General features: G+C 37.6%; 2 protein-coding genes and 1 pseudogene across 2 annotated transcripts; 2 read left to right on the plus strand and 1 right to left on the minus strand.

Moving 5' to 3' along the window:
• Positions 1 to 4: 4 nt before the first annotated feature.
• LOC111829087 lies at positions 5 to 3093 on the plus strand. Its single transcript, XM_023777812.1, has 2 exons — positions 5 to 95; positions 422 to 3093. Exon 2 carries the CDS (start codon positions 2026 to 2028, stop codon positions 2665 to 2667), a length of 642 nt encoding a protein of 213 aa, XP_023633580.1. The 5' UTR covers positions 5 to 95; positions 422 to 2025; the 3' UTR covers positions 2668 to 3093.
• On the plus strand, positions 493 to 1528 carry LOC17875399. The gene is made up of 3 exons (XM_023777571.1): positions 493 to 848; positions 938 to 1215; positions 1296 to 1528. Exons 1-3 carry the CDS (start codon positions 493 to 495, stop codon positions 1526 to 1528), a joined length of 867 nt encoding a protein of 288 aa, XP_023633339.1.
• A 121-nt stretch (positions 3094 to 3214) lies between the features above and the next one.
• LOC17877160 lies at positions 3215 to 4243 on the minus strand (annotated as a pseudogene).
• Positions 4244 to 16211: the final 11968 nt, after the last annotated feature.

Here is a 16211-nt window from a genome sequence, read left to right on the forward strand (position 1 = left end):
AAAAACCTTTGATCATATTGGAAGCAGAGTAAACTGTAAAAGTGTTTTCTCCGGCGGAACTCGTATGCAAGTGAGCTTTTTCCCGCCTTGGCAAGGTAAAAAATCGCTTCTTTATCCTCACAGTTCAAAAATGTCTCGTTTACTGAAAACTTTTCTAGGGTTTTGCTGTGTCCATCTAATGAAAAACACATTCTCTTTCAAAAAGCATTCGCCATATCAGTCTTCCATGAAACTGAGCTTTTAGAGTTTATGAATTTCACTAATATAGTTTTGTGTTTTTAGTTTCCTGTAGAAATTTTTTACCTTTACCATTCTTCCATGGCGTATTATTATGGTTATCTTATGAAATTGGGCTTTAGGGTGTTCTCGATTCCTTTAGAAAGCATTCTCCTTTATCGCTTTTTTTGAACTTTTTCTGCAGGTTTTGTAGTGCTCTAGTAATGGATACCAGAAAGATTCCAGTGTTGTGTTATTGGAATGGGTTTATAAAAGATGGTCATGATGGTCCATTCTCTGAAGGATCCAGTTCCGAGAGTTATTAGAGTTGAAAGCAACACTGATTTCCCCAAATTGTTAAATCATCTGCATCGTGTTACCGGATTTGAAAAGGGGAAGTTTCAGATTGGATTGATTTGCAGGTATCCTTCTATCGTTCAGCAATCTATGGTGAAGTTTGTGCGTATGCCTATTGTTGATGATTGTAGTTTAGAGACTATGCTTGAGGTTCCAAGTTATCATCCTTCTATTAGCAACGTGGAGTTGTATTTAGAGGCCAAACAGGTTCTTAATGAAGGTATCAGCGCTATTTCTAGTTCCTTGGCTAATCAGGCTACACGGAATCGTTCTCGGCAAGAGGATGGTAGTATCGATACAGATGTAAATGTGAGTGTGAAATATATAACACTCTAAGAACACCTCAGGAGGATAACTATAACAGGTGGGTGGAAGAAGAGGAATGTACGGATTGCGGTAAGTGTAACTGTGGCGATGGTGGTAATAGTGGGACTGCACAGAAGGATTCAAATACGAAAATTCCAGGTTTAACAAAAAGCCTTGTAGATAATGTCTCAGAGCAGATGATTTTCTCTAGTTCATGGCTTGATGAACGTGAGTTGCATCTTGGGATGGTTTTCCGAGATAAAAACGAGTTGGGTAAAGCAGTGAAGTTGTACTCTAATCGAAGACAGCGGATTTACACTAAGTACGAGTTTTCAGGTATTTATGATTATAAGTGCATGAATAACTGTGTATGGATTCTAAGTGCAGCAATAGCTTTAAGATAACAAAATATATAGGTCCACACAGTTGTAAGCCAGCAAATGTGAGCTCAGATTTTCTAGCAGGTGAGCTCAAAGGTCTAATGATGGCTCAGCCCTCACTCTCAATTGCAGAGCTAAACTTGTGGGTGAAAGAAGAATTTGGCTACACAGTCTCACGTACCAATATGTGGGATGCTAAAAAGAAAGTAATCACTGCAATCTTGGGAGATTCAGACAAGAGTTTTAACGTATTGCTTAAGCTCATCTAACAAGATGGTCTTGGAATGGCAATATGATTTTTTTTTTTAATCCCAACGATGCATTCTTTTCGCTCTGTGTTTTGGGCGTTTCGGCAGTCAATTGAAGGTTTTGCACACCTCAGACCTTTGATCATAGTGGATACAATAGACTTGAATGGTAAATACCCTGCAAAAATGTTGGTTGCAGGGGCCTTTGATGCTGAAAACAGGCTGTTTCCACTTGCATTTGCAACTACTACCCTAGAGAGTTTATCAGCTGATACCTGGCGTTGGCTCTTTGCTTGCATCAGAAATAAAATAACGCAACAGGAAGGCCTTTGTCTAATAACAAGTCTGAATCCTGAAATAGTTGCAGTTGTTAACGAACCTGTGTGTCAGTGGGCGCAACATCGGTTCTGTCTTAGGCATATGTGCTTCAAATTTTATGATGTTTTCCATAACAAGCTCATGACAGATCTGCGAGGGACATATCAAGTTTTGATTACTACTTGAAGAAAATCTAAAAGATGGACCCAGATGTTAGGAAATGGTTAGAAAGAATGCCTCCACGTCTATGGGCTCTGGCTTATGATGATGGCGGGATTAGATACGGGATCATGACTGCAAACACAATCTTTATGACTTATGGTTTCATAAACAAAGCTCTTGATTTTCCAATCTCAACCTGCATCTTGCTAAACTTTGATGACCTGGCAGAGCTTTTAAAATCTCGACATGGTCTTTCAGCGGAATCACTGAACAGAAGAGACCTATACGCTAAACATGTCATGAAAAATCTTGAAGAGTACAAGGTAGCTTCTCAAACACATGATGTACTGCCATTATACCAGACCGGAGAGAGTTTTCAGGTGACGGAAGTGATGCAAGTTGAAAAGAAGGGATTTGTTGTTCATTTTATAAACCGGGTTTGCACGTGTGGGATATGGCAACTTTGCAAGTATCCATGTTCTCATGTGTTAGCAGCATGCAGGAGGATGAACAGTGACCTTTTGCAGTATGGAAATGATTGTTACAATACAGAGATTTCTCTTCGAGTTTATGCAGCTGATTTTAATCCGCTTCCGGGAGTCTCTAATTGGCCAGAAGCTTCTGAAGTTCCAAGACTGCTTCCTCCTGGACTCGTCCGCCATCAGTTTTCTGGCCAGTGACAACAGAGCCATCACACAACGACACAGCTACAAGCAAGTCGGTAATAGGCAAAAAAACGATCCAATGGTAAGAAGAAAGAGGCCTGTGGATCAGACTGAATTTGAACCAACCGAACTAAACAATAAAAGAGGGTTATGTTCTCTATCTGATTTTACCTTGACTTTAGTTTGGTCTGCTTTGAGTTTAGGGGACACTATCGGATTTATGAGAAGCGGCTTCGAACCATATAGAAACGATTTTACTATGGAAAATATGCAACCAGTTTAATGTAGGATTTGGGAGGGTGTATAAAACTGGTTTGGTTCAGACTCAGAGTTGTTCATTTACTTTTGTATTGCTTATGTGAGATATACTCAAAATAGTCTTTCTCATAGGATTGTGTGGCCTAGACTCCAAATTTAATAGAGAAGCAGTCTTAAACATCATGCAGTTATGATCATCACACTTTACGCTTTAATTCGATGTGCAAGTATTAGTTTCTTTGATCTTTTTGTCTGCTGAATTAACATTGTTACCTAGTATATCTTATCTACTATATAGTGTACATTATACTATATATTTAAGTTGCTTTAAAGAAACAAGCTATTCCAGAGATGTCGACTCATATCTAATGGTCGCAGGAGCTTCTCGAGCTACCCTAGCCATCCGATTAGTCGGCGATCTTGGAGGAGATGCATATAGAACTGATGCCTCGAGGATTTCTCTATGTGTATTTTCAAGATCCTTAGAGATTCTATGGGCTTGTAGAGCGGTTAGGTGAAGTCCTGTGGCTAGAAAGACGGTTAGAAGTGAAAACACTCCGACCGCTGAAAACAAGCCTTGCCGGATTACTAGAAAACTAGGTTTTGGCTTAGACCAGTTCTTTAGATGTCTTGATTCCACGCTTAGTGCCACCAACAACATAACCTCTCCAACACCAAAGTGAATCTTTATATAGACAATTAACAGTCAGATCATTCCACAATGTTTAAGCTTACCATCCAGAGGTTATAGTTAGGACTTTTTGTTGTTATTTTCAACATGACATAAAATGCTGCTTGAAACGTGAGCCTCTTGGCAGGAACAGAGTCAGGATCCCACTCAACCGAAAGTAGTGGCGGCGATGTGGTGGCTACGATAAGTAAGTACATTTGCAAGCCTACCATCGCAACGGCGAGTCCTACAAACGCAATTGCACCGCACAGTGATGGTGTTTTCCCGCTACTGTTGTACACGCACGTTTTGCTTCCCCATATAGACTACATACAAAATGGGAATCATTGACAACATATTTTCGCCCGACCATAAAGTTGTGAGCTACAATTTTTCTACTGTTACAATCTAATATACATAGATTACTGACGTATCTTGAAAATATGATCAAAACATATGAGAAATCTTTATATACGTCCATAATAAGATACCTGAGATCTTGTGGCTTCGGCATAGAGGCAAAAAACAAAGCAGGAGTCAGGAGAGGCCAAAGATGATGGTCAAAACGACAACGAAGATACCAGTTTTGCTTCTGAGATCGGTGGTTTTGGGGTTTGGAACAAGATCTTGATGGGTCACAGCTCTTACTCTTGTTATCGACATGTCTCTCATCAATGCCTGGTAGATATGAATTAATGCTACATGTTTTTGAAAGTTAATATACTTTGATTTGTTTTACTCATATATGATAGTATAGAAAGTTGGAAGAAAAGAATAAAGTTAATATATTTGATGAATATATTATAAAAAGCCTTGGAGATAATGTCTCAGAGAAGATGGTTTTCTCTAGTTCATGGCTTGATGAACGTGAGTTGCATCTTGGGATGGTTTTCGGAGATAAAAATGAGTTGGATAAGAGAGAATTATTTAGATAGATTATATTTTAGGTGTATTGACCATAACCTACCAAATCTTTTTCTTTATTTTTAGATGTTTGTCATATTTTTTTAATTACCAGCATGTCCTTTTTACACGTTATAGGAAAAAATTAATTACGAAAAATGTCATCGCCACATAGGACAAAAAGGCGCGTGTCTCCAATAACTCAGCCATAACATACGTTACGGCTGAGTTATGCTACGTTACAGCTGAGTTCTGGAAAATGGCGGAGTTTCGGGCCAACGGCTGACTTACGATCATAACTCAGCCAATAATTACGGCTGACTTATAAAAATCTGGTTGAGTTATGAGAAAACGGCTGAGTTACGCGAATAACTCAGCCGCAGTTACGGCTGAGTTATATTCCGATGGTTGAGTTATCAGAAATTTGGCTGAGTTATGTCTTCGACACGGCTGACTTAACTTTCTCCGATGGGCTGAGTTATCGACAACGGCTGAGTTATCAAATGTCGTTATGGCTGACTTATGTTTCAGAGACATAACTCAGTCGTAATTGGCTGACTTAACGTAAAACTCAACCATGTTATGGCTGACTTATTGACGAAAGATTTATTAATAATATAGATTCCAGTTACGGCTGACTTATTTCACGTTACAACTGACTTATTGACGTTACGACTGAATTTGGCAGCTTTAAAAACATTATAGTAATTACTTAAATATTTTTCATGTTATGACTGATTTATTTTGGCTGAGTTACAAATTTGTTTGGTAACTGACTTGCGACTTCAAATGTATAATTCCACGTCATCATTCCATGTCATCATAAACGAGGGAAATACGAAAGGTCGCCCTCTTCAAACCCTGGTTTTTTTCTTTCTTTTCTTACACTCTGTTCTTTTCACCTGAGTTCTTCACCTATGTTCTTCATTTTCGTACATGGATCATCCAGTTCAATTAATTGTTGTTTCTCGTAATTGGGGAAAGACACCGAAATATGTATTTAACACCGACGATAGAGGGTTGTAGAGTTGTGCAGGTAGATGCAGAAATACCGCATGAGAAGCTAGTGAAATTGGTTTTTGATGACTACGGATTGGATGAGTTAAGCCATAAGGCAACAATGACCTACATGCTCTCGTACAAGGCTATGAAAAATATGTCGCATGATACTCCCCCAGTATATGTCTCGAATGATCAACAGTTGCAGTGTTATCTAAACCTATTGAGAAACGATCAGCTACAACTTTGTGTTGAGTTTTCGAAGACGAAGGACAGATCGAATGGAAGGACAAGACGGCCACGTAGTTCGGCTTCAGCCGTAGAAAATCTAGAAGACGATAGAGGATTTGATGGTTTCTGTTATGATTATAGTGAAAACCTAGAAGATGAAGTCATTGACGATGAAGCAGAGTACGAAGAAGAAGAGGAGGAAGAAGAAGATGATAAATTTTCAATCCGATTTGACGTTTTTGACGACTCTAATGGTGCGTCATCTGATGATGATAACTTTACTGTATACGGCGACCATCAAGAGAACGATGAAGATTTACCGGTTCCTACTCAAAACAAAGCTCTTACCTTTGGCAAAGTGGGATCGATTGGGAACTCAGAGTCTTTAAGAGTGGATATGTCTAAGCTAAACCTCGTCGTAGGACAACGATACGCGAGCAAAGACGAGTTGGAGAAACGACTGAAACTTCTTGCGGTGAGAGATAGATTTGATTTTTTTCAATACCAACATCAAATACGACTGTAGTGAATATTACGTGCTGGGTTGAAGGATGTCTTTGGAATGTTCGTGCATCTACACAAGGATATGAGCCTGGTTTTATTGTTCGTATATACAATTCGATACACACATGTTCTGTGACGGAGAGGTCTAATCGATCCAAACAAGCAACACCTGATGTTTTGTGAGTTCTTACTGGGACTTTCTTGGTGACATTGGTCCGTTAGTTAAACCTAAAAGTGTTGGAATTATCATCAGTATGCATTTTAGTATAAAGGTAATTACTATGTTACGGCTGATATATATTTACACTACAGAAGAGTTATATCTATTACGGCTGATTTATCTTTACTTGACGGCTGAGTTATTATTACGTTACGGCTGGATTATATTTATTTCGGCTGATTTATATTTGAGTCACGGCTGAGTTTTCTTTCCTTTACGGCTGGGTTTTCATTCTTTTACGGCTGAGTTATCATTATGTTACGGCTGAGTTTCGTTCCTTTAAGACTGACTTTTCATTTATGTTTCGGCTGATTTTAAATACATTAGCTGACTTATATCTAGTTACGGCTCACTTATTAATATGTTTGTGCCAACAGATGGATTATTGGAAGTCATACAAGACAGTAATGTTTGCAAGGCAGATCGATATGGGAACTCCTGAGGGAAGTTTTGGAGAATTGCCTTCCGACCTATACAATAACGCGTCTTCAAATTGATGAGTGTGACAGTTTCAAGTATGTCTTCCTTGCTTTTGGTGCGAGTGTTGCTGGGTTTGCTTACATGCGGAAAGTTGTTGTTGTGGATGGTATGTTTCTCCACTGTAGTTACAAATGGACGCTTCTAACAGCCCTAGCTCGGGATGGAAATTTCCAAATTTTCCCAATAGCTTTCGGTGTTGTTGACACTGAAAATGATGATTCTTGGCGTTGGTTTTTTACGCAACTCAAAGTTGCTATTCCTGACGACATGAATCATGCAATCATCTCGGACTGACATAAGTCAATAGGGAAAGCAATTGGTGAAGTGTATTTGTTGGCTTCTCGTGGAATTTGCACTTATCATTTGTACAAGAACAATATTGGTGAAGTTCAAAGGGAAACATTTGTTCCCACTTGTGAAAAAGCGGCTAGGTGTTTTCGGATGGTTGATTTTACACAGGCATTCAATGAGATTGAAGCGCTTCATCCTGAACTACATGAATATCAAAGAGTTGGGGTGCAAATGTGGGCGCGTGTACATTTCCCGGGTGAAAGGTACAACCTAATGACTTCGAATATTGTAGAATCTATGAACAAAGCACTATCAAATGGTAGAAGTATTCCCATGATTCGACTGTTAGAGTCCATACAGAATATGATGACTAGATGGTTTGGTGAACGAAGAGAGGATGCGAAATCACAGCTAACAACGCTTTCACGAGGTGTTGAAAAACTGTTAGAGGTAACTCAGCCGTAAACGTTACATAAGTTAGCCATAACATGCTTATAACTCAGTCGTTATTTATATAACTCAGTCATAACATGTTTACATTATTTATATAACTCAGCCATAACTTTTATGTTTTGCTCTTCCTCTAATAGGGCCGTGTAACTGTATCAAGACTTATGGAAGTACAACCGATTTATGCTTTATGTGTATAAGTACAATATGGAACATCTTTGCATGTTGTAAATTTGGATGCAAAAAGATGCACACACCGTCGTCTCGACCACGAGAAAATACCATGCGTCCATGCAATCGCAGCTGCAGAGCATATGGGTGTGTCTCGTATTTCCCTTGCCAATCCTACCTTCCGGAGCAATTATTTGGTTAACGCGTACGCTGATTCAATCATGACTTCGGATACTGCACTCCCTGTTCCTGAAATTGTAAACTAACCAATCGTGCGTGCCTCCGATCGTTGCAAACCAGCCAGTAAGGCCGAAGAAAATCAGGATTAAATCAGCTGTGGAAATTGCACTTCAGAATATCCATATTATAATTATATAATTGCTAATTAAAATTTAACTCAGAATTCAGCCGTAAATTTTCGTTTAACTTTGCCGTAACATAACTCATAACTCAGCCGTAACGTTTTGCGTAACATATCAGAACTCAGCCTAACCCATTTTTCATTAAACATGACAAAGAACTCTTAAAATTGCTGGTTAAACAACACAAATTACAACATAATCAGTCTAAACATGATGAAACATGATGCAAACAACAATTACAATCTCTCCCACAACCATACAATTGCGATTCCTATTTCAGAGAGTAGACAAATTGTCTTAAAAGCTGTCTTACCCATATCATCCTCAAGCTTCTTCATCAATTTTTCCTCAAGCTTCTTTCCCAGTTCTTCCTCAAGCTTGTCAAACATTTCTTATTGGAGATGTAAATTTTTAGTAACATTATGCCTTAAGTCCGTCACATCTTCTATTCTTTTTACCTTTTCGTCAACCCTCTTAATTTCTTCAACCGATGCCTCATCAATCCATTTGAGGAAATGCAATTCATTCGGCCTCTACTTAAAAAAAAAAATAATCACATCGATACCCATATGTTAGCAATAAACAATGAAATGAAAATTATTACCTTTAATGCAATCGAACATCTATAGAAGGTAAGGTAAGGGTTTTCCTTTGTCTTCGATATGTGTGTGATGATATCGTTACCACACCAACATTCGCAATTTGTCGGAAGATCTGTAGGGTAAGCACCATGTGCTGAACGATATGACCTCGAGGAGTAGTTGCTCATTATTAAAAATTGAGAACTGAAACCCAAAAATCGAAGATAAACCCAGAAATCGGAGGCAAACCGAGAAATCGATAAGAACCCTAAATCCCCAATCCGATTTCTCGATTATGTCTATAAGGAAGAAGAAAGAAAGAAACGACGTCGTCTGGATTTAATTCGGCCAACCCTTAAATTTAATTTACGATAAGTCAGCCAAACCTCAAAATCTGTCTGTGGCTTAATTCGGCCAAACCTCAAATTTGTATCTCAAAAACATAACTCAGTCGTTACATAACTATAACTCAATCATTACAAAACCACAAATGAGGCATAACTAGAAATATTCCATGATGTTCGAGATTCCAATAATTTACATATTATCATAATAAGTCTACGAAAACATAATATTACTAAAAATGGTTGTAATAATCTGCTGCCTCCTCCAAATGTCTGCTGCCATCTTCAGCCGTATACCATGCATATTTGAATCACATAGGCCATCAAAACTTACACCAAGTGCTAGGCATTCCACATATTTGAGAGAGTACACGCCACAGTCCCCGGGGTAGGTTTTGAGGGACCTTGGATATACTCTTCCTTCTGAAGGAAAACATCCCCTTACTATGTGGACAGATTGCGGCAGGGACTAATGTGTTTAGCATTATTGGAATTATTTGCGCAAGCGGCTTAACAGCGTTCATGATTTTAGCTTCACTTTCAGGTGTTACGTGTCCCACAATGCTATCATAGACATCAATATGGCTCCTAATCAGATCAGCTTCTAACGTAATCCAGTGATAACCTCCGGTTTTAATAACAATATACAGTTTATCCACATCTTCTATCCACTTCGTACATGTGGGCTGATGTACCGGCATTTTCCCGTTAATAATCCGCTCATAGGGTCCACCATCGATTTTAAACCTTTTTAGTCTTTCCTTGAATGTGGAATGATACTCCTGTAGAAAACCACGGAGTAAAGCAGAAAACCACGGATCTATAAACGCAATATGTTTGCTGTGGAATGGGCAGGGGTCTTGCAGGAACTGTTTCCTGAGGAGTCTCATATACGCACCCAAATGCTGTAAAAAAATCCATTAGTAAGGTTAAATATAACCCAGCTATAAATGAACTATAACTCAGCCATAACTCAGATATAACTCAGCCATAACATAACTATAACTCAGCCATAACATAAATATAACTCAGCCATGACGTAACTACAACTCAGCCATCAAGAATACTATAACTCAGCCATAACAGAATAGTGTAAAACTTACATCGTCCCACAACCATCCATACTTAGTCTCTGTAGCTGGCCAATCCTTTCTTTCAGTGATAAGTCTCTTATATAATTCAATATCAGGGACTGACTTGCCATATGGGGTAGCCCTAACAAAAAAAACACACTTTAATATACATAAAAAAAAGGTAAAGAAGAAGTAATCAACATGATCATAAGTATGAAGGACATACTTGTGTGGAATTAAGTAATCCAATACTCTCTCCAATCTGGCCGGATCAACAGGGGCGAAAGGATCATATATTGCAACTGAAGGTACACAATTCTTCCTCATGCACGTCAGTCCGTTATCTCCAATAATAGGAAAAACATGAGGATTTCGCTGTGAATCCAATGCACTCCCCATCTTGAGCAAACTTCACATTTGTTGTCCTTAAAGCGTTAATCCTGTCATTCATAATCTTTTCTTCTTCATGATCATTAGATTCAGGTAAGACTTCGAAAGTCTCGAAAGGATTATTGTCTGTGACATCCTCTACATCACTGTCAGCCGCTTTATTGTCCCCTTTGTTGTCCTCTTTCTTTTCCTCAACCTTCTTACCCTCTTTCTTTTCTTCCTTTGGGATTCTTAGCCTCACAGAAGGAATCTTATCAACACCTTCTTCAACTTCTTCCACTAGATCAGGGACATTTACTTTGACTTGCTTCAGATCTTTAGGCTTTCTATCTCAGGCTCCTTCTAGAATTCTTTGCTCCCATTGTTGTTGATCCATCCTCAGCCTGCTGACAAAACCATCCGAAGCCTAAGAATTTATCAGTATCCTTCCAGGAACCATCAATAAAGCACATGTAACCTGTAAAGTACGAAGATAATCTATGTCCCCGTAATTGTATCTGAGGAATGTCCAATGAAGGGCGCTTGTGGATCTCCACCTCTTCGACTTGGGCCTCTTGCCAGGCCTTTGCCTCTTCTTTCGCAATCCGAACCACGTCCACCGGACACTCAATCCCATTACTGGACATTTTTTCATTTCTTGCCTTCCATATATACCATAGTACCACGGATAGAAACCAATCGAACCATCCTCTAAGGGCAGATCAAATAAATAAGCCATATTAGCATATACCGATTCTGTTGGAAAACTATGCGGACCCACTGGGATATTCGCCAATGCCCACGCCTGTCGAGATGGCGGGCATTCAAACATCATGTGATTAACTGTCTCCGCTAGATCACCACACCTTGAGCACTCAGAATCACAACGTACACCTCGAGCCCTTAAATTTGCTGAGACCGAAATACATCCTGTCAGAATCTGCGATAAGAAGTGTTGGATTATAGGTGGGCACCGTAATTTCCAAACACTTCCGAAGAGCGGGTTTATGTTTGGTCCTTCAACCGTAAGAGTAGAAACATTTGTGTCAGGCATCCGGACCACCTGATATCCAGATCTAACCATGTATTTCCCATTTTTTTTGTAAAATGCCATCTTGGAACATCCTGTGCCGGCCGATTACCAATAGGTAGAGCACAGATCAATGAAACATCCTCAGGATCAAAATGCAAAGCAAGCGTATCCAAACACCAAGAATTGGTTTGACGATCAATCAAATGTCGAATTTGAAGAGAGGGATCCATAAGCGACCCACTACTTAAGGCTGGTCTCGGGAATTGAGCAGGGACCCAGGGATCTGTCCAGACGGACACAGACTCACCTGAACCTACTCGTAAAATAAGTCCTTTATTAACCAGAGATCTAGCAGAGGTAATACTCCTCCACCCATGTGAGGGAGAGTATGATTTTAGTGGTTCCATCGGGTTTGAATTCCGATAGTACCGACTCTTAAAAACCCTTGCGAAAAGAGAATCCGGAGCGTCCATTAGTCGCCATAATTGTTTAGCTAACAAAGTCGTATTAAAATCATAAACATCTGTAAAACCGAGTCCACCCGACTGTTTACTAGAACACAATTTCTCCCATGCTCGCCAATGCATACCTCCTGATGTTCGTGCTCCACCAGAAATTCGCTACTACGCTGGTAAGCTTTGATGTTATTGTCTTGGGTAACCGAAAACACGACATCACATACGTAGGTAAAGTCGATGCCACCGACTTAATCAATACTTCTTTCCCTCCCTTGGAAAGCAGCTTAGCTGACCAACCATTAATATGGTTATTTAATCTATCCTGTACAAAGGAAAAAAATTTTGTTTTTGCACCTCCCAAACTCTCCGGTAACCCTAAATAAGACCCCATTCCACCCAGATTTGATATCTTGAGGATATTCTGTAATTCCACCCGAATAGCCTCATCAACTTTATGACCAAACTGGACAGATGATTTTGCGAAATTGATTTTCTGACCAGAAACCGCCTCATACTTCTTTAAAATTGCCAAGATAACCATGCATTGTTTCTTATTTGCCTGACAGAAGAACAGACTATCATCCGCAAACAATAAATGTGAAATAGCCGGACCCTTATTCGCCACCTTTATTCCAGTAAGTAACTTATCCTGTTCCGCCTTTCGAATCTTCGCAATTAATACCTCAGTACACATGATAAACAAGTATGGGGATAAAGGGTCCCCCTGCCGTAACCCTCTTTCCGGGATGGGCGATCCTCTAGGATCCCCATTAAGCAAGACACTATATTCTACTGTAGAAACACAAAATAAGATCCATTTTTCCGCAAATCCCATTTTACGCAACAAGCGTTCAATAAACACCCATTCTACTCGATCATATGCCTTACTCATATCCGTTTTGACAGCCATAAATTTACTTTTTCATGACGCATTAGTACGTAGTCCATGAAACATTTCCTGAGCAATCAAAATATTATCCGATATCAACCGTCCTGCAACAAATGCAGACTGTGTTTCCGAGATGATACATGGGAGGATCGGTTTAAGTCTTCCACAAAGAACTTTTGAAATAACCTTGTAACCCACATTGCATAAACTAATTGGTCGTAACTCCGTCATCTTGGTTGGACGCTCCACCTTTGGAATAAGGCAGATATTCGTCTTGTTTAACCGCTTATCAAAAACACCTTCTGCGAAAAAAGAGTTTACAAGTACTAGCAAATCCTTCTTGATCACATCCCATGCTAGTTGAAAAAATAATGCTGTCATACCATCCAGCCCTGGAGCTTTATCCGGATGCATCAGGAATAAAGCATCATGAATCTCCTTCTCAGAAGCCACTGCTGTTAGCCTGTCATTTACCTCAGATGAGATAACCAACTGTACATCCGTTAAAGCATCCTCAATATCTTGGGGATTACTCAAAGTAAACAAATCCCGAAAGTAGTTCCCCGCGATATCACTAATTTCCTTATCTTCATTCTTCCACACGTTGTCCGCGTCAAACAATCCAACAATTCTATTACGCGCCCTCCGCATTTTTGCTTGTGCATGAAAAAATTTAGAATTGCGTTCCCCAACCTTCATCCAACGGTTTCTACTTTTTTGATACCAATACAGCTCCTCATCTTTATACGCATTACGTAACCGAGTAGACAAATCGTAAATCTCCGACGGTAAACTCGCATCATCAGCCTGGGCCACTTCTAACTTTCGTTTTAGTTCATCAATAATATCCCTTCCAAAAGGAACCAGTAATTTACGCCACCTGGATATAGCATGTCGACAATTAACCATTTTCTCCACAAAAACCCCTGATTCCATCTCCGTATATCCTCCCTAACCTGAAGCAATTGCTTCCATCAACCCTTCCTTCCCAAGCCACCTTTTATCAAACATAAATTGCCGTTTTTTACTAAACTTGCTCTGCGACACCAAAGCTAAGACCGGTTTATGATCGGAACCAACCATAGGTAAATATTCTGTAACATTATCTGAAAAAACTCCATGCCAATCAGCATTACCAAGAGCCCTGTCCAACCGACACCAAATTGGTTTCTTGTCCCGCCAACCTCGCCAAGATAACCAATCTCCAAAATGTGGAAATTCAAGAAAACCACAATTCCTAATCATGGCGTGGCTTACCCCTCCTCTTTTCGTGATTTCCCGTAATCTCATTAAAGCCCCCAATAATAAACCACGGTGTAGACCTATTTAAGCCAAACCTTATTAACCGCTCCCAAACTAAGTCGCGATTCTTGGGGACCGGATCACCATAAATAAACGTTAAGTGTACTATTTTCCCGTTAACAACCGTTTCAATGTCAATCAATCTATTGGACTTAAATAAAACCAAAACATGAGAATTATTATTATTATGAAAAAGAGCCAAACCACCACTACAACCAATTGGATCAACCGTGATTAAATTTTAATAACCAAAATGAAATTGAAATTGTTCTACAAAAGAAGAAAGCTGTTTCGTTTCCGAAAGAAATAAAAAAATCCGGCCTATGTTTATTCCATAAATCCCGAAGATAACCGATAGCCGCCTTATTCCCTAGACCTTGGCAATTCCAGCTCAATTTGATTTATCATGACCTATATTATTATCTTATTATATAAACCTTGGTTTTTAAAGTCAGCCATTAACAAGATCGTGACATGTGTCAATTATAAACGATAAGATGTTGACACGTGTCGATTCTAATTTTGTTAATATTTAGATAAAATAGAAATATTGTAGATTCTAATTTTGTTGATATTTAGATAAAATAGAAATATTGTTAACCCTAACGAGAAACGAAATATATAAAATAAATATTATAAAGAATTATATATTAGAAAAATATTAATAAAATTAACAAATAACCTAATTTCAGTTATGTCAATTTGGTTTATTAATAAGATAGGGATTTAAAATTAATAGTTAACAAGAATATATATGTCGATTTTACCTTGGTTTTCAAAGTCAGCCATTTGATCGTGACATGTGTTAATTATAAAGGATAAGATGTTGACACGTATCGATTCTAATTTTGGTAATATTTAGATAAAATAGAAATATTATTAACCCTATCGAAAAAGGAAATATATAAAATAAATATTATAAAGAATTATATATTAGAAAAATATTAATAAAATTAAAAAAATAACCTAATTTTAGTTATGTTAATTTGGTTTGTTAATAAGATAGTGTTTTAAAATTTATAATTAACAAGATTATATGTCGGTTTTTGTTTACAGAAGAGGATTAAGGTTTAAACTTTAAGTTTACAATTAAAACAGGTTATTTATTGGTTTGGGTATATAAATGATAAATGAGAGTTATGGTTTATCTTTGTAAATTAAATTATGGTTTAAGTTTAAGAATTAATCGAGATTATATGTCGAAAACTTGGTTTTAAAATTTACTAACTCACGTGATCATGATAAGTGTCAAGTAAAACATAAGATGTCGCAACATGTTATATCTAATTTTGTTAATATTAAGAAAAAATAGAATTTTAAAACAAAATGAAAACATAAAATATATAAAATAATTATAAAAAAATTAAAGAAATTGAGAAATACCCCTTTTGGTGTACCCTTTTCAAAAATACCCTTTATCTATCCATTTTTAAAAATATCCCTGTTTAAATATGAAAAATTATAAAGTTTTATGGTTTATAAGGTACTTCTATATAATAACTACTGTACTTGGAAATTTGATACAAATATTTTATAATGTTTAAAAGGTTTTAAATCTTTTTTACAAGTTTTATAAGGGTTTTAAAAGGGTTTATAAGGTTTTTAAAAGGTAATTATAAGTTATTTTACGCTATTTATAAAAGATGTATAAACAATTATGCATATATAAAGGTAATTTGTGTGTATATTTATCAAGTTTACACACATATTGGGATAAATTTTAACATTTTTAATGGTTTTTTGATAAATTTTGAAATTGGGGTATTTAAAAAGTGGTACTGGAAAAAAGGTATTTTTGATAAATTAAAAAGTAAACAAATTTGATATTTATTAAAAAAAGTATGTGTAAGCTTAGATATATACACAAATTATATTTATATGTGTGTAAATTTATATATATATTTCATAAATACCTTTTAAAAATTATTTAAAAATCATACAAAAACTTTGTAAACCTTATAAAAGTCTTAT

Source organism: Capsella rubella, unplaced genomic scaffold, assembly GCF_000375325.1.
Source record: "Capsella rubella cultivar Monte Gargano unplaced genomic scaffold, Caprub1_0 scaffold_8, whole genome shotgun sequence".
In the NCBI taxonomy this organism is placed as follows: Eukaryota; Viridiplantae; Streptophyta; class Magnoliopsida; order Brassicales; family Brassicaceae; genus Capsella; species Capsella rubella.

Bases quoted from the DNA above. Each gene is read 5' to 3' on its own strand.
- LOC17875399 (XM_023777571.1), top strand. From the start codon at position 493: ATGGTCATGATGGTCCATTCTCTGAAGGATCCAGTTCCGAGAGTTATT. The intron at 849-937 runs GCAAGAGGATGG...TAACTATAACAG, and splicing joins GCTACACGGAATCGTTCTCG to GTGGGTGGAAGAAGAGGAAT. The intron at 1,216-1,295 runs GTATTTATGATT...CAAAATATATAG, and splicing joins CACTAAGTACGAGTTTTCAG to GTCCACACAGTTGTAAGCCA.
- LOC111829087 (XM_023777812.1), top strand. From the start codon at position 2,026: ATGGACCCAGATGTTAGGAAATGGTTAGAAAGAATGCCTCCACGTCTA.